Genomic DNA, 27,393 nt, shown 5'->3' on the forward strand with positions numbered 1-27,393 from the left:
CTGTCCAGCAGTTCATCACTTAGGGTGCATTTAGAGTTGTGGCCGTTGGCCGATCCATCCATTAAAGGGGTAGCTGAGTTATGCAGGCTGTGATGGTCCTGGAAGTAACCCGAAGGGTGCCAAGCCAGATGGAAAGGGGTCCTGGTCACAGCTGTTTGGTGATGTTTTCTCTCTGTCTTCAGATCTTTTTCATATTAAGATTTGTCTTTGAGAACGGGAAGTTGCGATCCACAGACGAGTTTCAGACATGTGCTACCTCTGTTAGAACTAAGCGTAGCTTTAGCAAATTCTGATGCCCTGTGATCTTCCTGGCATCTTCGTACTGTGCTTCCAAGAGTCCCTTGAAATAGGAAACTTGGCTAATAAGGTAGGAAGACACAAGAGACAAGGCTTGTCTCACAAAGCAAGCCTTACGAAACAGAGACGTGCGCATCACAGTGAAGGCATTGACCTTCAGGTGGGAGCTGTATTTATCTTGAAATCGCAGTGGTAATAATATCCTGTGTTAATAAAGCAGCTTTCTCAGGAACTTACTAGGATGGTCTGGTGTATATAACCATAGGTATTGATACATACGCTTTGAGCTTTCCTCATCGTGTTGTTTGGCTATGCTGTCCACCTGTTTATAACTTTTAATCAGCTGAATGAGGGGAGGAGTATAGCGTGTGGCTGGGGAGTCACTTACTGGCTGGGGTCACGGTCGAGATAACTTTGGCCTCATTAGCACCAGGTTGCCACCAACTCTACTGCCCAGTCACAGGTACCAGCTAATTAGAGTTAGAAACAGTAACCGTAGATCCTCTCGACACGAGGGCTCATTAGTAGGGAGGTTGAGATATATGAATGATGGTTACCAGGGAGACAAACCCCTGGGTACATTTCTGGATTTATATAGATCCTAGTTATGGGAAAAGGATTGCCTTTACAGGCCAGATTTTTCATATTTAAAGCCATTCATCAGAGCAATAAAATCTGTGAGTTATTACATTATTAGGCTTGGAGAAATTTTTATACCATGACTAGGTTATTAAGTTGTTATAAGACCCAGTGGTCCAAGAAGTTTTATTATCTCCACATTACCATTAACCTTGTCACCCTTGGAGCCACAGAGAAATGTGTTTGACATCGTAAGAATTTCAGGCCTGTCTGTCAGTGCAGAGAACATCTTGGGCTGCTAGTTTGGCAGGGATGTTTTTTTTCCATATTGGGCAAGTGTAAACCACAGCGTGTCCTTGTGACCTTGCAGGTAAAAAGCAGGACATCTGGTACGTCATTGACCTCCTGACCGGGGAGAAACAGCAGACTTTGTCATCGGCCTTTGCGGATAGTCTCTGCCCATCAACCTCTCTTCTGTATCTTGGGCGAACAGGTAAGAAGGAACCTTTTATCATGTACAGCCTGCCTGTATGCAAAAAAGGACCTGAAGTAGCCTCCCCGTGGGTCTCTGCCTCCGGGCTTCATTCTCTAGAAGCTGGCCAGAGCTGTCTAGTCCGCACACAGATTTACCATGTCATTCCCCTTTATGAGAGCCGCCCCCCAGCCCGGTGGCTCCCCAGTGCCTGAGGGTTCCAGTCTAAACCGCACCGTAGCCCGCAAAGCCCCCTTGATGCCTCCGCTACCTCTTTTGCCTCTCCCCCCGCTGCATTTCCCTCACTTAAACATTTCCAGTCAGGTCCCAGAATAAGCAGTGCTACTTTTTAAACTTGGAGTAGTGGGGTCCGTCTCTACCAGGTACACACGTTCTTGCCTGTGTGGCCAGCGTGCATTCCTCCTTCCCAGCGCTGCTCAGAAGCCTCCCTCTCCGGGAAGCCTTTCCCCGCCTCGCAGCTCCCCCACTGCCCGGGGACCACAGCTCTCCGTGCTCGGCACGCACAGCCGTTCACACCGCCCATCGGCGGCCCTCCCCAGGCATCGGCAGCGCCCTCCTCCTCGGCACCATTTCCCACCTCCTCCCTCCAGAGCCCCTTCCTCCTCAACACTCATCACTACATGTTTCTAAATCATATGTGCGTGTTTTCTGCCTCCCCTGCTAGACTGTCGGCTTCCTGAGGGCAGGACTTGGTTTTGTTCGCCTGCCGGGTCTCCACACCTGGCGTGTTGCTGGCACGTAGCAGGTGTTCAGAGGCTGCAGCGAGTGAATGGGTGGGGGCCTTTTCCTCCAGGGATCTGCCTCACTCATTTCGCGTGTGCAGCCCCTGACCTATACCACTACTCCATAAAAACTGTGGCATGGACGGCTAAAATAGAGCTAAAAGGGGAAGCGAGCAAGAAAACATTTAGAATGGAAAGCTTATACCCCAGACCTAAGATGCCGTCATTACAGCTGAGCACCAAACTTAGGTCCATGCACCCAGGTGGCCAAGGCCTTAAAAGAGAGACAGAGCCTCCCTGCAGGCGCTGTGGAGAACAGTGCTTTTCTCAAACTGAGTGGGGCCAATAATCTCGGGCCCTGGAGGCTGGCTGAGCTCTCCTGTAATCACAGGGGAGGGTCTCTGTGAAACTGCAGGACTCTCCACCCACCCCCAACCCCCATAAATATCAAGTATTCCAACTGTAGTGACCACTTAGGGTTGGTTTGTTGGCTTACTGTGTCCATCAAGTAAAGCCTTACAGTGGTTCCATCTCCACCCAGGAACAAACACTGCTTGGTTATCAGGTAGAATTGCGGTGTCTGAGGGAATCGGGCTATGCTCTGGCGTCCGGTGGCGTGTGTGTGTGTGTGGGGGGGGGGGGCGTGTAATGCTATCTGTTGTTTCCATTATCTGTCTCTGCATCACAGACCACCCTAACTTAGCGGCTTCCAACACCAACATTTTACTGCTCACGAGTCCATGGGCTCAGCAGGGATGGATGGCCTCCACTCCACAGGCTATTGGCTGGGCTCACTCAGATGTCTGGGACCTTGGTTCAGCTCCATGCAGATAGCCTGGACTTCTTTACATGGCAGCTGGGTTCTCCTCTTGAGTAAAAGTGGACGTTGCGGGAATTCCCTGGCGGTCCAGTGGTTAGGACTCTGCGCTTTCACTACTGAGGGCCTGGGTTCAATCCCTGGTCTGGGAACTAAGATCCCATAAGCGGTGAGGCACGGCCAAACAAAAAAAAAAAAAGAAAAGTGGACATTACAATGCCTCTAAGGTCTGGGCTCAGAAGTCCTGGAATTTCACTTCCACTGCAGCCTGTTGGTCAAAGCAAGTCACGGGGCCAGCCCGGAACCAAGGGGTAGGGAAATAGACTCAGCCTCATAGTGGGAAGACTGTCACGTAAGGTACAGGGATGGGGGAGCATTGATGGTGGTGATCTTTTCAGACCTTCCACCACAGGCTTCCCTCTGGTTGCAATAATTCACAGCCCTCCTACATGCAGAATATACTCACCCCTTCCCAAGACTCCCCAAGTCCAGCCACAGCATGGGGCTCAAAATCCAGCAGCTTTTGATCTGTATCTGGTTTGGAAGTGGGCAAGGCTTCTGATCTGGAGACCTGTGAATCAAAGGAGACACATTATCTCCCCTCCAGCATAGACACAGATAGGAGAGTTGCACTGGACACTCCATTCAGAAAGGGAGGGAAGGATAGACACACAGCAGTCACTGGTGCCTAGTGATTCTGGAATCCAGCCAGGCACATGTCTTCAGGTTCCCCTACTCTGAAGGCAGGGAAGATTCCTTGATTAGGGCCCAGTCTTGCCCTCTGGAATTGGTTCCCCAATATATTGTTCTCAGCAGCCTGGTCCTTCCCTCTGAGAAGTCCTTTCTTTTCCTTAAGAAACAGTGAGGGTTTTGTAGCTTTCTCAATCTGTTCCTTGTCCATTGAAAGTTGGGGATAAAGAGGACTTTTTTTTTCCCCCATTTTTGACTGCCTCTGTTTTTTTTGGTCCATGCTGGTATCACTCCCTTAAAAATCTTCGTGGGCTTCCCATATGTCAAATTATAGTCTACTCCATTAGATATAAAGCCATACCCACAAATCTCTCTACTTTGAGGTATGGGACAGCACTCTTACGGTTCTTAGAACCCTCTTACCTAGCAGAGGGTCTATGTAGGACCACCTTAAATCTTTCTGAGGCCTCAAAGGAGGGCCTTACAGCCTCATCTTTGATTTGATCTTGACCCCAGAGCCATTTTTTACTGGCAGCACCTGAACCTGATCTTTGCCCTAAGGCCATTTTTCACATGGAGGATCTTTTCCAGCTGGGGCATCCCTCCTGGACCCTCTATAGTTCCTCTAGATTCAGCTTGAAAACTGAATGGTTTCTTCTTTAGCTTATCTGCCTTGCGTCGTACCATACGCAGTTAAGAGAAACCACTTGGCGTGTTCTGCATTCCGCCTGGAAATCTCCTTAGACAGATCCACAAGTTTATTAGGTACTTTCTTTCTGTTTTCCAAGTTACTGCAAGAAGTAGTTCTACTAATTGTGTCGCCACTACCTAACTGGGGTCATCGTTTTCAGCTCCCAGCAGCAGTTTCCTTACTACTCTTCTAGCCTCCATCTGCCACCCGCTCCCAAGGTCAACGCCACACGTTACAGGTTTTTGTTACGGCACCATCCCACATCTGGGTAACGGTTTCTCATCTCAGCTGTCTATTGCTATACTGTATAATAAGCCACCCGAAAACTTAAGTGGCTTAAAACAACAGCAAGACATCGCTCATGATCCCGTGAGTCTCGAGTTCAAGGGCACAGTGTGGGCGGCCTGTCTGTGCTCCACCTGCTGTCGGCCGGGTTCGCTCCTGCGTCTGGGACTCCAGTCTTCCTCCACGTGGCCCGTCTCTCTCCACATGGATGGCCTGGGTTTTCTTACACACCATTTAGGGAGGATTCGTCTGTTATAATTTAGATGAGGTCAGCACCTCCGCAGGTGCCGTGGCCCCTCCAGGTAACAGGCTGGTGTGTGTTCCCCAGAGTACACCATCACCATGTACGACACCAAAACCCGCGAGCTCCGGTGGAACGCCACCTACTTCGACTACGCAGCTGCGCTGCCCGAGGACGACGTGGAGTATAGTAAGTTCCCCCAGCACCTCGGTGGCTTGGTGAGGTCGGGCAGGTATTTGTGACCTGTGGGGAAACGAGGGCTCCAGAAAGCTGCATTTCCTTTTTAGACACTCTTGGTCACCAGGTCCTGGACTTCCGTGGACTCGTAGTAAATACTTCAGTAGTCAGTGTTGAAGGCAGGGGCCTGGGCGAGAAGTGTGGAGGGAACCCAGGTAAAATGGTGGCGAGTTTAGCCCGAGAGGAGGGAGGGCACACTTTGTTGAGTCCCTCCGTGTCCCAGAAGGAAGTAACTACGAGCCCATGGGAAGCAGAAGCAGAATTAAACATCAGCCTGTGACATAAAAGCCAGTTTTCCCATCTTAACACTGGTACCCGAAAGTCTGACAGACCTCCTCTGCGGTCACACGTGGGCAGTGGCCGTGGGCAGCCCGGACTCTCAGCTTGCTCAGTAGTTTGAAATGATTGCTGTCAAATGGCCACATTCATAGGCCCTCCATTGCTTCCTTTCTTCTCAGCAGTTGAATCCCACTAATTGAATCGAATGCTATTACCAAGTGAAGAAGGAACATTACCACGTGAGAGAGTGACCCTGTCTTATATTTATAAACCCGGCAGCTCTCAGTGTCTTGCTATCGTAGGGCCTGAGAGAGTTCGCTGGAAGCCAGCGGAGTTGTCTGGAGGCGATCTGAGAACACTCCAGAAGGCTTGTTTCCTCTAGCTGAGTGGCTGCAGCTTGCCAGGGGAGTAGAGGATGTGGTCGCAAGCTGGGTGAGACTCGACACGCTATGTTTATCTGATCTGTACAGAAATGTCCCACTTTGTGTCCAATGGCGATGGGCTGGTGGTGACCGTGGACAGTGAATCTGGGGACGTCCTGTGGATCCAAAACTATGCTTCCCCCGTGGTGGCTTTTTACATCTGGCAGCGGGAGGGTCTGCGGAAGGTGATGCACATCAACGTCGCTGTGGAGACCCTGCGCTACCTGACCTTCATGTCGGGGGAGGTGGGGCGCATCACCAAGTGGAAGTACCCGTTCCCCAAGGAGACGGAGGCCAAGAGCAAGCTGATGTGAGTCGGGGACTCAGGGCAGAAGGGGGCGGCTGTGGCCCTGGTGTTCTGGTGCTGTAGCAGCAGTGAGCCGTACCATGACCTGAGGACCAGGGCTCGGGGCCGGCGTCCCTGAAGCCATGAGGAACATAAAGAGGCAAGAACGGCTTGTTCTGAAACCTCAGAATCTAAGAACTGGACACCCCTGGACGCTTCAGATTCTCCAATAGTAAATAAATTAAAATTTGGGTGGGCATAGGAGAGAGACTGCCTTGTCTAACTGTAGTACGATCTGGATCTATCTCAGGTGGTGGGAATATGAGAGACGTATTTATTTTTTTAACTTTCTGTTATTTTCTGGAATTTTACTGTAAGTCGTATTTGCTTTAAAAATCAAGACCAAAGTGTTAGGGGGTGTCTAAGACTCCGCAGGCTCGTGTTCTCATCCCCACCTGTGAATAGCCTGTAACTCGGTCACTCAGCCTTGCTGGGCCTCAGCTGCCCATTTTGCCGAGCCGTGGAGGAGATCGGGTGAGTGTGAAATGTTCTCTGAATTTACAGCACCATTCAAATGTCAGGTGGTTTGCAGAGAGAGGTTTAGAGAATTCAGCAGGTGACCCAGCCCAGGCTGGCTACTGATAGTAACCAGCAGGGTCTGGACATGCAGCCTCGCGTTGTCACGCTGATGACAGCCACGGACAAAGCCAGATCCCATCCCCTCCTCGATGCCCCTAACAGGGACCCGCTGGAAGTCTCGCCGGGTTTGGGATTTCCCGTGCATCCCCTGGATAAGAGCAGTTGACTCTCTCAGGGCTTCTGTAAAACCTCTAGAATCTTTAGGACCCACAAGACACTGCAGTGGGGATTCTGGTGGCAGCTCAGTTGTCAGAGCACCCTGGTCGGGCCGTCTTGGAGGCTGTGCCATGGTTACAAGCCTCCAGTCTCTCCCGGGTGATCGTCGCTCGTGGTCCTTTCCTCAGGCTGTCGCAGGGGTGAGCTAGCGCAGCCCCGCCATTTGCAGATGAGGAAACCCCGGCTGGCAGGCAGGTGGCCTGTGCACGCTTCGAAGGCATCAGTGACCGCGGGCCCCGCAGTCCCACTCCTGGTTCCCAGGGCAGTACCCTGTCTTTACACCCCCATGGCCCAGAGAGCCTCGGGGGTTAATGTGCTTCCTCCTAGGAGTGGGATTCAGGGCTGTGATTCTTCTCTCCAAAGAGCCCCCTTTTGTGGGGTCCAGAAATTAAATGACAGTGGAATGCATGTATCTGTTTGTCTCCTAGGCCCACCCTGTATGTGGGGAAATACTCTACCAGCCTCTACGCTTCCCCCTCAATGGTACACGAGGGGGTCGCCGTTGTGGTGAGTCCACTGTGCGGGGCGGGGGGGCTCATAAATGCAGCCTCCGAAACACTCCTGTGCCATTTTAGCAACGAACGAATGAATTATATATGAACATCCTGTTAGTTGAGGATGCAGGACACAGATCTTAACATCCTCAGAAACAGTTCCTACGTGTACCATGTCTGTCAGTACCTCGTGAGAAGAGATGCACGTGACTAAAGCAGCCTCCTAAGCCTAGGAGGCCCCGGTTACTCCCCTTGGCTTTCAGGTTCAAGTCTAGACTCCCCAGCTGGGGTTCACGCTCCCCTCAGGCCAGCCCCGCGACACCCGTCCACGGCCACACGGCTAGTGTCTGTGTGGGGCTGCACTGTCCATCCTCTCCCTGAGTTCCAAGAGTTCCCTTGTTCAGGCTGCGCCTCACACCTCAGATGCTCTCCCGTGTTCCTTTTTTCCTCTTCAAATCCTGTCCATCCTTTCGTGACCGGTCCAGCCTCCTGGGACCTCACCAGTTTGCCTCAGGCGCTCAGTCTCTGAGTGTCTGAGGCATCACAGTCCCAGCCGCCGTTTTGGTCCTTATGACGTTTGAACTGTTTGGTTGGCATCTCCTGTCTTCACAGTGAGCCAGTCCTCTGCTCCCGTGTCAGGGCAGCGCCTGCCTGGGTCCAGCGGTGCCCGAGGCAGCACCGGGCTCGTGGCTAGAGGTTTCCCACCCTGGTCACTTGTATCATGTGTAACTCCTTCCCTTATATCTGCTTCTCACAGTAGCCTCTTGGAATTCCACACACACCCTTCCTGTTTCCCAGTTCCCACATTTAAAGAGATGTCCACGTTTAAAAAGACGTCCGAGGGACTTCCCTGGCGGTCCAGTGGTTAGGACTCCGCACTTCCACTGCAAGGGGCACAAGTTCAATCCCTGGTCGGGAAACTAAGATCCTGCGTGCTGCGCGGTGTGGCCAAAATAAATACATAAATAAAAGACATCGGAATTTTATTTTATTTATGTATTTATTTTTTAAAATATTTATTTATTTATTTGGCTGTGCCAGGTCTTAGTTGCAGCATGCGAGATCTAGTTCCCTGACCAGGGATCGAACCTAAGCCCCCTGCATTGGGAGCTCGGAGTCTTAACCACTGGACCACCAGGGAAGTACCCCGAATTTTCAGTTCAGCGTTGTCACGTCCTGAGGGAGGGGCTGCTCCTGCCCAGTCTTGGGGCCTTGGAGTCCTGCTCTGCCTTCCTGACCAGCTCCACAATAGGACCGCGTGCTTAGGACAGTTGCAGGCACACTGCTGTCCACATGGGCACCCCCAGCCTCACTCCAGTCTGTCTTCCCAGCCCCGAGGCAGCACCCTTCCTTTGCTGGAAGGACCCCAGACCGACGGTGTCACCATCGGGGACAAAGGGGAGTGTGTGATCACACCCAGCACGGACCTGAAATTCGACCCTGGGCTCAAAGGCAAGAGCAAGCTCAACTACCTGCACAACTACTGGCTGCTCATCGGTAAGAGCTGGCTCCTCGTGGCCGTGGTGACGCCGTGCTGCCTCCTGGTGGCCAAGAGCCAACATTGCTAGTTAACAGTCCTCAGCTCTGTGCTCAGTTCATGTCCAAGTTGGTCTTTCAGACCTTGGAATATTTCACCCCCAAGGAAAATAAACAGGCTAGCTGTGTTACCAAGTCAGTTCTCAAAAATCATTTGTCTAATGTTCCAAAACTCCAGTACTAAATAGTGTAAACTTTGTGCAGTGACCTGACACATGTTGGATGTCTGGGGCGTGCCGGGCACTGGCAGTCAGCATTCTAGGATATTTCCTTATTTCTCACAGTGACCCTGTGCAAGGTCAGCACCCTTGGTATATCCACGTAGAGTTAAGAAAACAGGCAGTTTCTGTGGAAGGAGTCACTTGGGAGTTGGTGTGGGCGTGGGCAGGAGGAGCTGGGGAAGGAAAGGGTGGAAGACCCAGGAGGGATTGAGGGTGGTGAAGGGTCGGAGGCTGGACTTGGGTGCAGAAGTCCCGGGTGTGTGGGGTGGTCCCTTTTTTTTTTTTAATATTTATTTATTTATTTGGCTGTGCTGGGTCTTAGTTTCGGCACGTGGGATCTTAGTTGTGGCATGTGAACTCTTAGTTGCGGCATGCATGTGGGATCTGGTTCCCTGACCAGGGATTGAACCTGTGCCCCCTGCGTTGGGTGTGTGGAGTCTTATCCACTGGACCAGCAGGGAAGTCCCCTGGGGTGGTCCCTTTTTCCTTCTCTTCCGTTTCTGCCACCATCAGTGATAAGAAGTTGAGATGACACCGGAAGGCAGCGAGTGTGACCGATGCAGGCAGAGGTGACAGGAGCTATGTGTCTGTCCCAAGTAATGTCCAAGTAATTAGAGCAGGACGGAGTTTCCTTGACCGGACTTGCCTTTGCAGCGCGGCAGCCCCCTCCCCAATTCTGCCGTGTCCCAGCGCCAGAGGTGGGGAGAGGTGGGGATGCAGCCCCGAGGAGGCGCTGCAGCGCGCAGGCGCTCATGAGCTTTGTCCTCCCCATTCTCTCCCGGTGCGGTGGTGCTCCGTGGTGCTTGGTGGCTGCTCAGTGCTCGTGTCGACCGGGACCAGGGCAGAGAGAGGTCAGGCCTGGGGGCGCCGGAAAAGGGCTGTGGAGCCGCCTGGGGCACCGCAGGGCTAGGAGGTAGCCAGCCGGTGGCATCTGGATGGGGGGGTGTAACTGGGCATCACAGGGAGGAAGGAAACTGGATGTCCTGGAGCCCCGATCGGTTGCTTTGTAGTCATCCAGGCCTTGTTGTCCTTTGTTCATCCTGACTCCTTACAGCTGTTTTTCTTCTGGTTATCATTTTTACCAAATAATGGGCAGAGGAGGTAACAAAATACTTCTACCCTTTTTTGAACAGAATTAGTTCGGAAAGTGTGGGTGAATGGGCCCAAAGGGGAGGGAAAAAAGCACTGATGGGCAGAGGCCATTGAAATCACAGGGCCACTTAGTTTTATGAAGCAGTTAAGGGATACATTGTCTACCAGTGGTTAAGAAGTGAAAAAATTTTGGAAACTAAGGAAATGTGTGAGACCAAAAAAATCCAGAAAAAGTCTTCATGGCTCAGTTGCAAAATGATATCCTTTTATTTTATTTATTTATTTTGGCTGCACCTTGCGGCATGCAGGATCTTTCGTTCCCCAACCAGGAACTGAACCTGTGCCCCCTGCAGTGGAAGCGCAGAGTCTTAACCGCTGGTTCGCCAGGGAAGTCCCGAAATGATATACTTTTAAAATGGAAAGGTTTTCCAAGTAAGAAAACTGAGAAACCCAACAAGGTATAAAGAAGTAATTAGGGATGTGCCCCACAGTTCGGAAAGCCCTTTTGAGAAACTTCAAAGCTGGTCTTTTCTAAATAAGGTAGTGGGACTGAGTGATAATTTTGTGTAGACTGAGGGCCACGGGTAAAAGGATATGCTCGTTTATGTCCAAATATGTCCTCTGATTTGGTGATTGTGGACGACATTAAGGATATCCTCACATTCACCTTAATCTTGAAAATAAGACAAGTTCTCCAGGCTTGAGTGGTGTGGTCTCTGGGTTACCCCAGAGCAGTGGCCCTAACCTGGGGTGCTCTCGGCTTCACCTGGGACCTACGTCAGATAGACACGCATGACCCCTGGAGCTCCTGATCCAGGAGGTTCAGGGCAGGGCCTGTGCTTTCAGCTCTGGAGCCTGGACATTATTGGATGGTGATAGATACATCACTAAGACCAGGTTCTGTTTGTACAGAAGTGTTTCAGGAGCTCATGATTACGTTTATAGCACAGCCGGTTCAGGGTACGCTCCAAGGTATTGCTAAAGGCCCCACTACAGGGGAGGCCTGCTTACAAAGACTACTGGACGAAGAGGGGATTCGGGCTAACCCCTTCTGGCGCAGTGTGTTGGGAGGTGCCCTGCCGAGGGGTGGGACTTGGAGCTCTTAGAGCAGCGGGCGCTGCAGTGCAAGGTGGTGTGTGGAGGGGACCCCTCATTGCTCTTAGCGAGACGGTCTCCTGTTAGTGAGCCTCAGAGGTACCTGGAGAGACTCCTGGTCAGATCCCTGGGCCCCACCAGCAAGTGCGAATCAGAGGTCTGAAGCGGGCAAGCAGTTCAGGATATCCCGCCGTCTCAGCATTCCTTGGAAGACAAGGGGAACTTGGTGGTGGCTCAAAACAAGTTTAGGCTTCCGTTAGCGAACAGTGTTATGGTACAGATAGAGAACTGACCCAAAGAGAGAGAGCTCAAGGGGCTTTCTCCAGATGAGAAATGTATGTAGCTCGGGCTAGTTCTTGTTTGTTTTTGTCTTGGAAATACATACCATACAATCTTTGATAGGTTTGGGAGAACAGAGGACAGAATATAGGGTGAGACTGGAATTAAGGTGAGATCTGATTGCTGTGAGAGAACAGAGAAGAAAGCAGTCAGGATGCTGAGAGCCCAGCTTGAGAGAGTGACTGGCTCTTCTGCGGTGTGTGGAGTCGTTTAACTTAAGAACTAAAGAGATCGTCCAGCCATATCAAATATTGTTGCTTTTATTTTATTTAGCTCTGTCCCTCGCACACAGTAGATGCTCAATAAACGTGTAATGAATGACTGCTAGGCAGCCTTGAAATAGTTGTGTGGGGAACAGTGAAGGAACAAACAGGGACCCGGGATCCCCAATCCATCCAGCAAACGTGCTGTCTTCTGAATAATTCACCACTTCCCAGGAGGGAAGCTCGTGTTTAGGTAGTGGGGATAGAACTCCACCTGTGCGATTTAAACACCAAGATGGGGACTTGGTACCCTTAGTGGAGTGATGTGACAGGGGTCAGCGTTGAAGGGAGAACTCCTTGAGCTTTTCTCTTTTTTTTGGACAATATCTTTTTTGATAAATTTATTTCATTTATTTATTTATTTTTGGCTGCATTGGGTCTTTGTTGCTGCATGCAGGCTTTCTCTAGTTGCAGCGAGTGCGGGCTACTCTTTGTTGTGGTGCACGGGTTTCTCACTGCAGTGGCTTCTCTTGTGGAGCACGGGCTCTAGGCACATGGACTTCAGTAGTTGTGGCATGTGGACTCAGTAGTTGTGGCACACAGGCTTAGTTTCCCCGCGGCATGTGGGATCTTCCCGGACCAGGGCTTGAACCCGTGTCCCCTGCATTGGCAGGCGGATTCTTAACCACTGCGCCACCAGGGAAGCCCCTCCCTGAGCTTTTGATGAAGCTTCATAGTGCCTCACAGTGTACGGCCTTGATTAGGGATTATCCACACGAGCCTTGCTCTGAACGTGTCCTGGACATCCCGATCCCTCTCGTGACAAGGACACTTCTTTGCTCCTTGTGAGATTCAGAATACTGCACTAATGCCATTGAGGAATAAATGTTCTGTCTTGATGGAATTTCTCTTGTCACTGCCTCCCGCTTTCTCTCACTTTACAAATGTGAGCGTCTGCATCGTGGGCCCCTCACTGGGGAGTGACGGTTGCTTAAGCTTAGTGGGTCAAGCGCAACCACTGTCTGGAGAAACTGTTCTCATGAGAGGTTGTGCTTCCTCTCACAGGACACCACGAGACCCCACTGTCTGCATCTACCAAGATGCTGGAGCGATTCCCCAACAATCTGCCCAAACACCGGGAAAATGTGATTCCTGCTGACTCAGAGAAAAAGAGCTTTGAGGAGGTGAGTGGGGAAGTGGACAGTCAATTGGTGGCCCCTCGTGTCAGGTGCTGGCGGATAAGGCATTTGTCCTGCCTTTATAAATTTATTTATTTATTTATTTTTGGCTGCATTGGGTCTTTGTTGCTGCGCGCGGGCTTTCTCTAGTTGCGGCAAGTAGGGGCTACTCTTCGTTGCGGTGTGCGGGCTTCTCATTGTGGTGGCTTCTCTTGTTGTGGAGCACAGGCTCTAGGCACGCAGGCTTCAGTAGTTGTGGCTCGCGGGCTCTAGAGCGCAGGCTCAGTAGTTGTGGCGCACGGGCTTTGTTGCTCTGTGGCATGTGGGATCTTCCCGGACCAGGGCTCGAACCTGTGTCCCCTGCATTGGCAAGCGGATTCTTAACCACTGACCACCAGGGAAGCCCTGTCCTGCCTTTAGAGCCTGCAGTCCACTCAGGAGGGGAGAGTGGTACACGGGAATCCACAGCAAACAAAGTGCTGAGGACTGACAGGGAGGAAGGGGGCTTCCAGGAGGCTGTGGGAGAGGCAGGGGGCGCTGGAGGGGAGCATGCAGAGGTAAAGGCCTGGAGGGGGGCTAACCCTGCATGTCCAGCTCTGGGGCAGAGGAGACAGCCTGACTGCATCCAAGGATGTCCAGTGGGGAACGGGGGGCAGGGGATGGGATCACACGGCTGCAGAGGAACCGTATTCCAAGCCGAGCAGCAAGTGAAGAGCCGACAAAGAGAGCAGGTGGGGAGACTGAGGTTTCCTGAAGCCAGGCATGGCCTGTTGAAAGTGGCCTGCTTGGCAGGGACCCAGGGCACCCACAGAATGGGTGTGGAGTAGCGGGGAGGCCCTGGCCCAGGCCGCCCTCCTGAGCCCTGGGAGACAGCCTGCTGTCAGGGTCTCAGCTGGAGGCAGACGGCCAGCCAGGCTAGCATGATTCGAGGGGAGTTTTCGTTCACACTGTGGGCAGTTCTGGGGTTCTCTGAGCGTACTTGGCCTGAAGCATGTGGGGAGGGAGTGGATCGGGCCCCAGACCAGGAGCCTGGAGCTTCAGATGAGACGCTTGGCAGCCCCACAGAACTCCAGCTCTGTCTCATCTGCTGGTGTCCTTGCCGGAAACTGGGGGCAGGGAGCCCATCGCTTTGCCCAGGTGGGCAGCCTTCTGGGGCGTGGAGCAGTGGGGAGGCTGGAGGGTGGCTGTGGGAGCCGGGCTGGGGGTCCGACCATTCAGGCTTGGCGGCTCCTGCAGCCCTGCTGTGCGGTCCCGGCCGGAGAAGGGGCCGTGGGCAGGGTCAGAGGAGCAGGGGAGCGGCTGGCTGATGTGAGGGCTGTGATGGCGTCAGATTCGCATTAGAGATTTAGATTTTATCCAGAGAGAAAGGAGAAGAAAATCACATGGATGTTTACGATCCCAGGGTGCGCTGAGTTGTCCCTCATCTCCGGAGGGAGCCAGGTTGGAGACAGCACTGGTGCCCTGAAATCTTGCTCTGATTTTGATCTGATTAAAGCCAAGCGTATTTGTTATTGAACACTTAGAAAATAATAAAAGTTTAAAGAAGAAAATTAAACAATACCCGTAACCGAACACCCAGAGATGGCTGTAGTTGAGATTTTCCTGTTTCATCGTTTAATTTTGAACAGAGTCCTTTAAAAGTCCATGAAAGTACTCTGAGGTGCATTTATCTGGTAATAAGACTGACTTTTTAAAACAAACACACGTGAGCAAATATAACGAAATGAGTGTTGTCTCTGGTCACGTGTTCAGCAAACATTCCTCGGCTGCCACCAGCCACAGGCCCCTGCGCCCTGTGGGAGGGGCTGCAGGAAGGGGAGGCAGGGCACTGCGTTAGTCTGGGCGGTGAAAATCGTGAACGTGTGGGATGCCAAGGAGGCTGTGTGTGCATTTCACCAGCAAGTGATAATGGCACACCTGGAACAGCAGATGTTTGAGAACAAATCAGTGCATTTTTCTTGAAGTCCTAGAGATTCTGAGGTGCTTCGGCAGAAGCTCCGCTTTATCTGAGTTAATTCGGGGCTCTAACAGAGGGTTCTGATGCTTTTTAAAAACTTTGAAAAATAGTGGACTGTTTGAATACGTGATTTTGTGTTTGGAGTTGCACTGAAAGTTTACAAGCAACATAAGAAAGCTGCTTTATTACTTTATAGCTGTGTGTGCGCGCATGTGCGTGTGTGTGGGGGGGGCGGTTTTCCTTTTTAATGTGAAATGCTGTTACCAAATTGACTACCAACCTTCCGCCAGACTTGTTACCTATGATTTCAGAGTTCCCCCAAACATCAGATCTACCATGAAAGGATGTTTTTGCCTTTAATAAGGATTTTCAAAAGAATATAGTATCTGAAGGCACTTTCAAAAGTGTTTCTCTAAAAACCGTTTTTGAGTAATGATGCTATCACTGCAAGAGGGCATAGCCTCCCAAGGCAGTTGCTTTGAAAAAGGCAGCAATTATCTGGTTTGTGGTCTTGGGGTGGGCTTTAAACAATCCAACATGTTTCACAGCATAGTCGTTCCTTGTAAATAGTCATTGCCTCTCTTTGTTCTTTGGCTTATTTATATCTGACTAGAAATTTTGCAGTGATGTCGCCACTCTCTCCCATGCAAGGTTATCGACCTGGTTGACCAGACTTCAGAAAACGCACCTACCACAGTTTCTCCAGATGTGGAAGAGAAGTTCGCTCATGCCCCGCCCAGGCCCGAGGCCCCCGTGGACTCCATGCTCAAGGACATGGCCACCATCATCCTGAGCACCTTCCTGCTCATTGGCTGGGTGGCCTTCATCATCACCTACCCCCTGGTAAAGCTCCACGCCTTCCCTTTCCCCTCCCACGTGTTTCTGAACCTTTGCCCATCACCCGATGTTAGTGAGGTCCAGACAAAGGTGGCAAAGAAGCAAATACATTTCTTTTCCCACTTAAAAGTCAATATTGGCTTATCTTCAAACACATTGTCATTAAAGAGACACTCACTTCTCAGGAAAGGACAATTTTGTACCTACATCTTATAGTTTGACTGTAAAAACTGATTTGGAAACCTTGCTTGCAAATCATTTTAAAAACTGTATTTTCTTTTTTTAAGACTACACATAATACATGAAAATCTGTTATTAAACTTTCCTCCCTTAAAAACTGTCTGTTTAGGGACTTCCCTGGCGGTCCAGTGGTTAAGACTTCGCCTTCCAGTGCAGGGGGTGAGGGTTTGATCCATGGTCAGGGAACTAAGATCCCACGTGCCTCACAGCCAAAAAACCGAAACATAAAACAAAAGCAATAAAGTAACAAATTCAATAAAGACTTTAAAAATGGTCCACATTAAAAATTTTTTAAATCTTAAAAAAAAAAAGAAACCTGCCTGTTAGAGATATCAGATAGAGTGAGAAAGGCGGCACGGTTATTCCTTCGACTTTCTAGTTGGAAATAAGTGGCTAAAATTACATAGTTGAGTAGGTTGTGGGTTGGATAAAATATTCTGGAGGAATATTCTTTCTTTCTTTTTTTTTTTGCCTCACCACACAGCTAAAGCTAACAGTATCTTAGTTCCCCGACCAGGGATTGAACCTGGGTCCTCGGCAGTGAGAGCACAGAGTCCTAGCCACCGCACCGCCAGGGAATTCCCTGGAGAAATATTCTTTCATCAAGATGCTTGGAGCATTGAAACCTTACCACCTCAGCACACAAGTGCTCCAAAAGCTCACATCCCCGTGGAGGAATGAGGATGACAGGCCCTTCGTGGTACTCAAAATGTGTCCACCTGCATTGTTTTTTTTTTTTAGCCTCACCCAGTTCTTATTCTTATCTATCCCCTACCCACAAATAAAGAAACTTGACTCTGGGAAGTTAAATAACTTTCCCAAGGTAACTCAGCTAGTAGATGGAATTTCCAGGATTACAACCCAAGTTGAAAAAAAGAGAGCGAGATCTCTAGAAAACTCCCAGGCGGGTGTTGGCTACACACCCATCCCTGCAGCCACCTTCCCACGCATGGGGTAGTAATTAATAATCACAGGTCGCTGCTACTTCAAAGTATGATGGAATGAATTGTACAGACTAAATGAGAAGAGTGTGGGGTGTGGGGAAGGCAGCATGATGAAATGGGAGTGGGACCTCGGCCAGGCTCCCTGAGTTTCAGCCCCGCTCTGCCACATCCTGGCTGTGCAGCTGTGGGCAGATGGCCAGGTGGCCCCGAGCCCCAGTGGCGTCCCCGCCTCTGCACTGCTGGTGATCTGTGCACCAACCTGTGTCATGTGCACGGCCATGGTAGACAGCAAGCCTGGGTCTTCCCTGTGTCCACCACACTCTCAGCCACCTGGTACCCATTCTTCCTGTTTGGTTTCACTCTTGCAACAATTCCCAGACTTTTGTGGAATTTTTTTTTTTTTTTTTTTTTGGCCGCACCGTGGGGCATGCAGGGTCTTAGCTCCCCGACCAGGGGTTGAACCCGCACCCTCGGCAGTGAAAGTGTGGAGTCCTAACCACTTGACCGCCAGGGAAGTCCCCCAGACTTTCATAAAAGTCCCAGAATTGTAGAGTTGACTGGAACCCCCTCCATCTGGCCCAGCCCTCCACCTCCAGTGGAATCCCTCCTCTGCTGCCCCTGAAGGGCCCCTCCAGTTGGGGGATGGGCTGTACTGGGAAGTCTAACTGGCAGGAAGAGCTCCGATCGCTGACCACGTTCTGCCCCCCACGGCCTTCTCACTGGTCTCGTCCTGCCCCGTGGGGTCACCTCAAGCGTCCCCTCTTCCTCCGCCGCAGAAGCCTGCCCCGTCCCGCCCGCTTGCGCGCTGGGCGCCGGGCTGCACTGGCCGGCTTGTGGGTTTCTCTTTCCAGAGCCGACGTCAGCAGCGGCAGCTCCAGCACCAGCAGTTTCAGAAGGAACTGGAGAAGATCCAGCTCCTGCAACAGCAGCAACTGCCCTTCCACCCACCTGGAGATGTCGCAGCTCAGGACACTGACCTCCTGGACTCGTGCGGACAGTACTCGGAGAGCTCGGCCACCAGCAGCCCCAGCACGTCCCCCAGAGCCTCCAACCACTCGCTCCACTCCAGCGGCTCCACCTCCAGGGCTGCCACCAGCCCCTTCCCGGAGCAGGATGACGAGGGTAAAGCGAGTTGCCATTTTGGTGCCGCCTTCTCTTTCGCTGGAGCACGACCTGAGGACCGTAAAGCCCCATGCCCTTCCTGGGGGTCTCCACGGGATTATGAAGTGCTGTTCCCAAGGGTTCACCGAGGTCTCCCCCCCTCCCCCCCCACTCCGGGGGCGGGGCTTCTGCCCCATCCCGAGGCCTCTGCCCCGCAGAGGGAGCCACCGTGGCCCTCCCTCCATCTTGCTGCACAGAGGGCTGAGAGTCGCTGCTGACCAGAGGTGCACTGGCCCTGTGGTCCAAGAGCACCCCTGAGGCCGGCCGGTGGCCATGTGCAAAGGTGCAGCTGTTGGTCTGCTTTCGTGCGGGAGGGGGGCTCAGGCCGGCGGTCAGGGCCAATCATCTGAGGGGATTGGTGTGGAACCAGAGACCTCAGAGTCCTGAGTCTCAGGCTGGACACTCTGCTACTGGTCTCTCCATCTCACACGTCCCCCGGCACTACCTGCATGTTTCCGGTGCAGACCTTTGGGTGGATCTGTAGAGAAGCCCTGTCTGCAGGCTTCTGTCCTCACAGTAGTGAAAGTAAAAGCTGGAACAGAGGGCAGGGGCAGGCGAGGAGGTGGCCCTGGGCGTGACTGGGGAGGGGGCCCAGCAGCTCCTGCTCTCCAGGGCCCCTCAGTCTGAGCTCAGGAAGCTTGTAGCCACTCTAGCCTCAAGGTTGTTAGGTTATGTTTGTCCTTTTTTCTGTTCTGTCCCAGATGAGGAAACCAGCATGGTGATAGTTGGGAAAATCTCGTTCTGTCCGAAGGACGTCCTGGGCCACGGAGCCGAGGGCACAATTGTGTACCGGTGAGTGGCCTGGAGAGCCCTGAGCCTTCACCACCTCACGTGCAAGCTCCCATCGGCTCCAGGGGCGCAGTGGGGTTATCGCAGTGACCAGATGGAAGAGTTCCCCACAGGGGGAAGTGATGGCCGCGGGGCCGCTGGGCGGTTGGTCAGGGCCCCCCAGGCTGTGAGGCCTTCGAGGCAGACGCTGCATCAGGTGGAAGGAGTCCCGCAGGCCCAGGGTTCTCCTGGCGTTTCCACAGCCAACCCCGCTCCTCGTCCTGCAGTGGCATGTTTGACAACCGCGACGTGGCCGTCAAGAGGATCCTCCCCGAGTGTTTTAGTTTCGCAGACCGTGAGGTCCAGCTGCTGCGAGAGTCGGACGAGCACCCAAACGTGATCCGTTACTTCTGCACCGAGAGGGACCGGCAGTTCCAGTACATCGCCATCGAGCTGTGTGCGGCCACCCTGCAGGAGGTGGGTGGCCCCAGGTCACCGACGGCTCTGCCAGCGCCACCGTCGGCTCCCTTCTCCCGGCAGCTCGGGTGCAGTTTTAGGGACTGCCAGTTTCCTTATTTTTTAAATTTCTTTTTAGTAACTTTATTGAGGTTACAATACAACGTATTCGTTTTCAGTGTACGGTTTGATGCATGCTGACAAGGGTATGTACCCATTTTAACCACCAACAGTGGAAATGTAGAGCACTTCCCTCTCCCCAGATTTAGTTGTGTGGTCCCCTCGGCTGCCCGGGGCAGTCTGTGGTTGCAGTTGGTACCTCTCTCCCTCTTGGCCTCCAGGAAACCTGGTCGATCCTTCCTCCCATCGCCGGTCAGGGCTGGTGTGGGCTAGGGGGATGCTAGTTGATGACTTGAGTCATTAAGATAATCCATTGAACCCCTTTTGCGCAGTTTCCAGGCTGTGCAACTGTGATATTTCAGTATCATTTGGCTTCATTGCAGGCTTACCTGTAGGAGGCAGTGAACTTGGGTTCCTTCCCCTCTCGTCACCTCATTATAAACTAGTAAGCTGGAGCTTTGTTTGTTTGCTTGTTTAAGTCAGTCTTTCAGGGGAAAAGAAAGTCTGCTGGAAAGTACGGATTTGAACGGAGAATATTGTCAGTAAAACTTCCCATTTGTTTGTTAAAATATGATCAAAGAAAACGAGCTGACCCGATACCAAATGTTTATTAAAACAAAAACCTTCAGGCCGAATTTTTCTAAATAAAATTGAATCACTTAAAAAAAGAGAGAGAGGGCTTCCCTGCTGGTGCAGTGGTTGAGAGTCCGCCTGCCGATGCAGGGGACACGGGTTCGTGCCCCGGTCCGGGAGGATCCCACATGCCGCGCAGCGGCTGGGCCCGTGGGCCTTCGCCGCTGGGCCTGCGCGTCCGGAGCCTGTGCTCCGCAACGGGAGAGGCCACAACAGTGAGAGGCCCGCGTACCGCAAAAAAAAAAAAAAGAGAGAAAGAGAAGGTATGCTGAGGAGCGAAGTCCTGAGGGCCCTGTGCCGTGACCCAGCCTTCGTGTCTCTTGCAGTACGTGGAGCAGAAAGACTTTGCCCACCTCGGCCTGGAGCCCATCACCTTGCTGCAGCAGACCACCTCGGGCCTGGCCCACCTGCACTCCCTCAACATCGGTGAGAAGCCTCCCCTTATCAGGCGGGGGGACAACTTGCTCAGGTGGGCCTTGCCTCTGTCGAAGCTCTTTGCTGCCTCACGGGGTCCCTGTTGTTGAAGAAAGAGAGGACTTAACACATTTGAGAGCCAGAACCTTTACAGGCAGCAGCGGGTCTGTTGAGAATCTGAGGAGGGCCCATCCCCATCGCAGAAGGAGTCCAAGCACGGGACTAACCTGGAGTTTTGTGTTAGTTCACAGAGACCTGAAGCCACACAACATCCTCCTCTCCATGCCCAGCGCACACGGCAGGATCAAGGCCATGATCTCCGACTTCGGCCTCTGTAAGAAGCTGGCAGTGGGCAGACACAGCTTCAGCCGTCGCTCAGGGGTACCCGGCACAGAAGGCTGGATCGCCCCGGAGATGCTGAGCGAAGACTGCAAGGAGAACCCCGTGAGTGTAGGCGTGGCTCTGTGAAAACCGCGGCAGCAGCCTCTTGTTCCCGGGGGATTCAGAGCCTCCAGGCCCAGGGGGGCGGGCTGGAGCGCTCACTGCCAGAGAGGGACGTTTCTGTAGCGGAGAGCTTCTCCCCCAGCAGCACTCTGCCGGCACTCTAACACTGTCTCCTGTCCAGAGGAATGAACGGGGTGAATGTAGGCAGTTGTCTGTTTTTTTCCCCCGTACTCTTCCAATCCTTCCCCCCCTATTTTGGGCAACTGGAAAATCAGGACTTGCGTAAGGTGAGCAGGCTTCCAGTTTTCATTCTGGTTTTGATTTGTTTTTGTTTTTCCAGCTTTCTATTTTGAGAATTTTTAGACATACAGAAAATTGAGAGCAGTGAATACCTCTGTACCTCTACCTAGATTCAACATTCGTCCGTATTTTTCACTCTCTGTCTGTTCCTGCAACCATTCGAATATGAGTGGCAGGACTCCCAGCCCTTTACCTTAAACACCTCAGCACACGCCTCCCAAGGACAGGTACCTTCTACCTCCTGACCACCTACCCATGCTCGCACCTCAGCCATTAATACTGTTTCCATTGATACCTAGTGTTCAATGCATATTCAAGTTTCCCCAGTTGTTCACCAAATGTCTCTTGTAAAGCTGGTTTCTGTAAAGCAGGACCCAATTAGGTGTGTTTGTTACATGGCGCTTGATTCGGTCTCCTTTCATCAACACAGTTCTCCCAGCTTTCTTGTCCCACGACGGTGGCTCTTTGCAGAGTCGGGGCACTTCTCTATAGAATGCCTCACTCGGGATTCGCTCACTCATTTCCTCTTGGTGGTATTTAACTTGCCTGTTCCTTGTATTCCTGTGAACTAGACATAGGTCTAAGGGCTTGACTAGATTCAAGTTAAGTGTTTTTGGTAAGAACAGTCCGAGGCGGGTTGTACCATTACTGCATCCCTAATGGTGATGCCGAGTTGAAGCCGCTGGTGCAGGCGGTGACACTGGCGTCTCCCCTTTGTTAGGACTGTGTGGGGCGATGCTCTGGCAGAGTGTGAATATCCCATTACCAGCAGTCACCCACCTGATGGTTCAGCATCCATTGGCAATCCTTGCCTGAATCACTGCATTCAGTAGAAAGTCTACATTTATTAGCTGACATTTTTCTGTAAAGAAGAACTTTATTTATATTCCTTTTCTCTCTCTCTCTCTCTCTCTGTGGACTCATGGATTTAAAAAAAATAGCAGTATAATCCATTGTAGTCCTTACTCATTTTTGTTTGTTTTTGGTTTTGTTCCTATTCCTTTTGGTACTCAGATTGTTCCAGTTTGGCCAACAGGAGCCCCTTCACGCTGGCTTCTGCATCCTTTTGCTGAGAGCCCAGTCGTGTTTGAGCACCTTGCTTTCTAGCCCAGTAAGACATTGGAGGATTATGTGGCGTTCCCCGATCAGACCTGGATGGGATCAGCCATCCTAAAATAGATTAGATTCAGTGGAGCCTCTTATCCTACTCACTGGGGACCGCAGCTGGTCAGTTAATCAAAAAGGTCAGTTACGATGAAAAATCATAAGGAAATACATACACACCTTAAACATTTTATTTTGACTTAAAGTAAGTAATGTGACTCTTTAAGGAAGTCTTTGATGTAAGACAAGATCTTTTTTTTGACTTGGGTCCAACTGAATGGAGTTGTTCGTTTCCTCTCTTGCATGCAGCCCACTCACATGCCTTCTGTGACTTCTAGATCGAGACTCAGACATTTCAGACACCTCCTAAGCGATTTGAAAGCAGAATCCTAGCTTTCAGCTATTTATGTCCTGTCGCTTACAGTTGAGTCTCCCACATCTAATTCCACAGCAGTTTTTGTAGCAACTCCCTCACATTGAGTCTTTCCAAAGATTCAGCTTACCTCAGACTTGGCGGCCCGTGTATTCTATCAGCTTATGGAGTATTTAAACTACAAGGACAAGTGGCAGAAATGAGTTTGGGAAAGAACATAACTGAGCCTAGAGATGAGCCCATAGAGTTGGGGGCAGAGGGGCCCAGCATGTGGGACGCAAGCCCCCAGGGGGCAGCATGAGTGGTAAGGATGCTGGGGAGTCAGGCAGCCTGGGCTGCAGAAAACGGAAAACGGGGAGCATTAACGACACAGTCAGTAGGTGAGAAGTGGCCACCAGGTGAGCGCTTCAGTGGTGGTGGACTTGTTCCTCCTGTCCTGAATCTGTCACCCACCTAAGGAACATTCTGATGAAGTAGAACAAAGATGACTGGGCTCGGGAATGAGACCTGCATCTTGTCCTGGTTTGTCGCTATCCAGCAGTGACCCTGGGCTTGTCATTGAGCCTTTCTGTCCGTGTCTTCATCTGAGGATGGTGACATTTGCTCTGCTCACCTCACAGGGCTCTTGTGAAGGGTGTGTTTTCTCCAGTGAGGAAGGCGACGAGCTCCTGGCTTTCTCTCGCTAGAGCCTCACGTTGTCTGGTGGGGCCTGACGTGAGGGACCCACGCCGTGCTCGGGAGCCATCCCAGTGTAACACCCCATGTAGACATGCTAGGCGTCATACACACACATTTCATCTGTAGGCATGGAATGGTTTCACGGGATAAGTGAGACGTGGTATTAGATAACATCAAAGTGAGCTCACTGGAAATTTGTTAACTAATCTTTTTCTGGGACTGTTTTTGGGTTTTTTTGGTCTATTTTATTTATTTATTTTTTTAACATCTTTATTGGGGTATAATTGCTTTACAATGGTGTGTTAGTTTCTGCTTTATAACAAAGTGAATCAGTTATACATATACATATGTTCTCTGGGACTGTTTTTGAACCAAAAACTCTTTTTTTTTTTTTTTGGCCACGCCACGTGGCTTGCGGGATCTTAGTTCCCTGACCAGGGGTCAAACCCGCGCCCTCGGCAGTGAAAGTGCAAAGTCCTAACCACTGGACCACCAAGGTATTCCCACCAAAAACTGGTTTTATTTCGTTTATTAACCCAGTGTTAAGACCTGTCATATGTGGGCACCTTGGAAGTCCCTGGGGGGACAACAGGGAAGCAAACGCACAGAAATTCCTGCCCACGAGGAGCTGCATGCTGGTTGGGTGAAGAGTAACTAGCAGCAAGGAGAGAGCGTCCTGTGGGCCGAGCACTGGTTTGAGCCACCGTTTTCACAGTTAACGTGTGCGTCTAATCTTCACAACAGCCCCATGGGGTCATCCTCGTTTCATGGTCATGGACGCTGAGGCGCAGAGTGACCAGGGGGCTTCCGAGGGCCAGTGGCAGAGCCAGCAGGCATCGCAGGCATTGAGTCCAGAGCCCAGTTCTCCACTGGGACCTCCAGCACTCGTGTGGGACCTGCAGGGCACCCAGCACTGCTCTGAGGCCCTCAGAACTTTCAGCCGGCTCTCCTAAGCACCTTCTAGGTGGAAGAATCAGCAGCAACAGCCCCCTCCTCTGCTGCTGAGTTAGAATGAGAATTCTCCCCTGAAGCCCTCTGATGCCCCGAGTTTCTTTTCAGACCTACACGGTGGACATCTTCTCTGCGGGCTGCGTCTTTTACTATGTGATATCTGAGGGCAGCCACCCTTTTGGCAAGTCCCTGCAGCGGCAGGCCAACATCCTCCTGGGTGCCTGCAGCCTGGACTGCCTGCACCCTGAGAAGCATGGTGAGCGGGCAGCAGGGCTGGGGGGCCTCGGGAGCGGCCCCTGTGGGCGGGGGTGGGGCCGGCTCTGACTCCCCAGAGGCCCTTCTTTCCAGCTGCTCGCCCTGTGGGCCTCAGTGAACTGACGACTGGGTCCAGAGCTGGTGGAGGGCTGGGTAGGGTGTCCTCGAAGCGCCGCCTTCTAAAGCCAAGCAGTTCCCGGGTTCCTTCAGGTCACACGATGACCTGTGTGACCTGGGTAAGGCCCCCTTGGGGGACCTCTGTTTTCCAGCTTGTGACTCGTGAGGGTTAAATAATCTGAGGTCCCTTCCTGCCCTGACGTTTGGGGAGATGGAAAGGCCATGCCGCATACACTGGGCTCTCATGTGTGGGCCAGTGGTCAGAGCGTGCGGCCTGGGCTGAGGACAGACAGGCTGGGTCCTCGCTCTCCAGGCACGCAGGTGACAAGTCTTTCTGCCTGACTTCAGGGTTTCCCGCATTATAATTGGCCCGTGACACCCCACTGTTGCCTTTTGAAAAAATTTAAACCATCTTACTGTTTTGCCCATGGATTAATTTTCCTTATTCCCTGGAGACAAAACAGATTAGCATAAAGGCTAGAATCCCATTATACAGTGATGAATGACTGCTACTAATACCTTTGTATCTATTATTCTGATCATCTGTCTAGACATGTATGCATATTTTTATAAAAATGGGGTTAAATAGTGCATAGTATTTTGCAGCACGCCCGTTTTTAAACTTCATCTTGACTCTCTCTGCGTCTGTCCGCATTCAGCCAGCACGTCATCCTGGTGGCCCACAGTCCAGCGCGTGGAGGCGCAATGGTGTCACCCGAGCCTCTGATATCGAGTATTTCCAATCACTCTTTTTCACTAACCGTGCAATGAGGACTCTCCTTAGCTGAAGTCTTGTGCAAGCTCTTATGTTATTGGATTGAGTTCCTGTCCGTAGAACCTTGAGTCACAGGGCATGCAGACTGTCAGGGTTTTGGGTATTTGCTTGTGGCTTTAGGCTGGTAATAACAAGTCGCATGTTTATTTTCCTCCTTTGTAGAAGACGTTATTGCCCGGGAGTTAATAGAGAAGATGATTGCAATGGATCCTCAGAAGCGCCCGTCAGCGAAGCATGTGCTGAAACACCCGTTCTTCTGGAGCCTAGAAAAGCAGCTCCAGTTCTTCCAGGTGGAGACATTTGTTTTCTTTATCAAAAATTTTCATGTAACCTTTCCAGTTTTTTTTCCAGAAACTACAGCAAAGGACAAAGAATAAAACAAATGACCCCGTAATTCCATAACCGAGAGACAACCACAGTTGACATTTTAATTTATTTTCTCCATACGGGCAGACCGGGTTTGGCTCCAGACCACCCTGATAAAGCAGATGTCGCAATAACGGGAGCCACATGAACGTTTCGGTTTCCCGGTGCATATAAGAGTCCATGTTTACACTCTACTGTACTTTAAGTGTGCGATAACATTACGTCTGAGGGCAGGTGTCTTCCAGGGACCCTCACACTAGCCAGGTCACTTTGTTGTGTGTGTGTGTTTTTTTTAATATTATTAACATTTTTTGATTAATGTCCTTCTTTTTATTTATTTATTTATTTGGTTGCACCAGGTCTTAGTTTGGCACGCGGGTTCCCTAGTCTTAGCATGTGGGTTCTTTAGTTGCGGCATGTGAACTCTTAGTTCCGGCATGCATGTGGGATCTAGTTCCCCGACCAGGGATCGAACCCGGGCCTCCTGCATTGGGAGCACAGAGTCTTAGCCACTGGACCACCAGGGAAGTCCCTATCCAGGTCACTTTGATGATCACAAGATATAGAGCAGGAATGAAGCTCACACAAAGGGACCTTCACCCCACCAGGGTTAGGATGTAAACTCTCAGTATCTCCAAGTCACGTGTCTTGCGAACACCCCCAGCTTCCGTCCGCGTCACTAGCTGTACTGACGTTGCGGCTCAGCACCATGTGCCCCCCGTGTACCCGAGCTGACCATCAATCCCCCCCCACCAAGGCTTTCTTCCCGCAACTGCAAGTTAGACGGCCAGCCAGTCTGACTTCATCTTCATCAAAGAAAGAAAAGCCAGGGCTTCCCCGGTGGCGCAGTGGTTGAGAGTCCGCCTGCCGATGCGGGGGATGCGGGTTCGTGCCCTGGTCCGGGAAGATCCCACGTGCTGCAGAGTGGCTGGGCCCATGAGCCCCATGAGGCTGCTTGGTGGACCTGTCTCACTGGCCGGGGCTCAGAGAGGCCCGTGCTCAGGTGCATACCTCGGACCCCGAGCAGGATTTAGATCCAGGGCCGGGGCCTCCAGAGCCCACACTCTTGTCACCAGCTTTTCTCCTCTGAAAGAAGTCTTGGCTTCATCTGTCTTTCCTAATTGTTTGAATGAGGAGTGACAACCCTGCATCAGTCATGGCTCTGAGCATGTCCTGTTCCAGTGGGTACACAAAAGTCACAGGATGCGAATCAGAATGGACCATTTTTTTTTTTTTGGTTCATTGATGAATACGGTTTGCACACGTGGCCCTGTGTGGCATGTATGTGTGAAACACGGGCGAGGCACTGCAGGTCTGAGGTGGAGATGGTCCGTGTGGGCCTCTCCTCAGCGAGTGGCAGACGGGGCTGCTCCCGGGGAAGAGGTGATGGACGGGAGAAGGCAGAACGCTTGCTGCCCGGCTCTGGGCTGAGGCTCAGGCAGGGGTGG

General features: G+C 51.7%; 1 protein-coding gene across 3 annotated transcripts in view; it reads left to right on the forward strand.

The window, feature by feature from the left end:
* ERN1 (endoplasmic reticulum to nucleus signaling 1) overlaps window positions 1–27,393 on the forward strand; it is an 82,754-nt gene that overhangs the window by 49,350 nt on the left and 6,011 nt on the right. For 2 of the 3 annotated variants that reach the window (XM_082860714.1, XM_082860716.1), the window contains exons 6-19: window positions 1,247–1,369; window positions 4,903–5,004; window positions 5,802–6,063; window positions 7,323–7,401; window positions 8,720–8,885; window positions 12,940–13,058; window positions 15,661–15,852; window positions 17,882–18,152; window positions 18,893–18,983; window positions 19,247–19,436; window positions 20,495–20,594; window positions 20,827–21,026; window positions 24,541–24,688; window positions 25,742–25,869. In XM_082860714.1, coding sequence (XP_082716840.1) covers window positions 1,247–1,369; window positions 4,903–5,004; window positions 5,802–6,063; window positions 7,323–7,401; window positions 8,720–8,885; window positions 12,940–13,058; window positions 15,661–15,852; window positions 17,882–18,152; window positions 18,893–18,983; window positions 19,247–19,436; window positions 20,495–20,594; window positions 20,827–21,026; window positions 24,541–24,688; window positions 25,742–25,869 — 2,171 coding nt within the window. The remainder of the gene's footprint in view (window positions 1–1,246; window positions 1,370–4,902; window positions 5,005–5,801; window positions 6,064–7,322; window positions 7,402–8,719; window positions 8,886–12,939; window positions 13,059–15,660; window positions 15,853–17,881; window positions 18,153–18,892; window positions 18,984–19,246; window positions 19,437–20,494; window positions 20,595–20,826; window positions 21,027–24,540; window positions 24,689–25,741; window positions 25,870–27,393) is intronic. The other variant, XM_082860715.1, reaches the window with a different exon arrangement.

Source organism: Leucopleurus acutus (assembly GCF_964270905.1).
Source record: "Leucopleurus acutus genome assembly, chromosome: 19".
Classification (NCBI taxonomy): domain Eukaryota; kingdom Metazoa; phylum Chordata; class Mammalia; order Artiodactyla; family Delphinidae; genus Leucopleurus; species Leucopleurus acutus.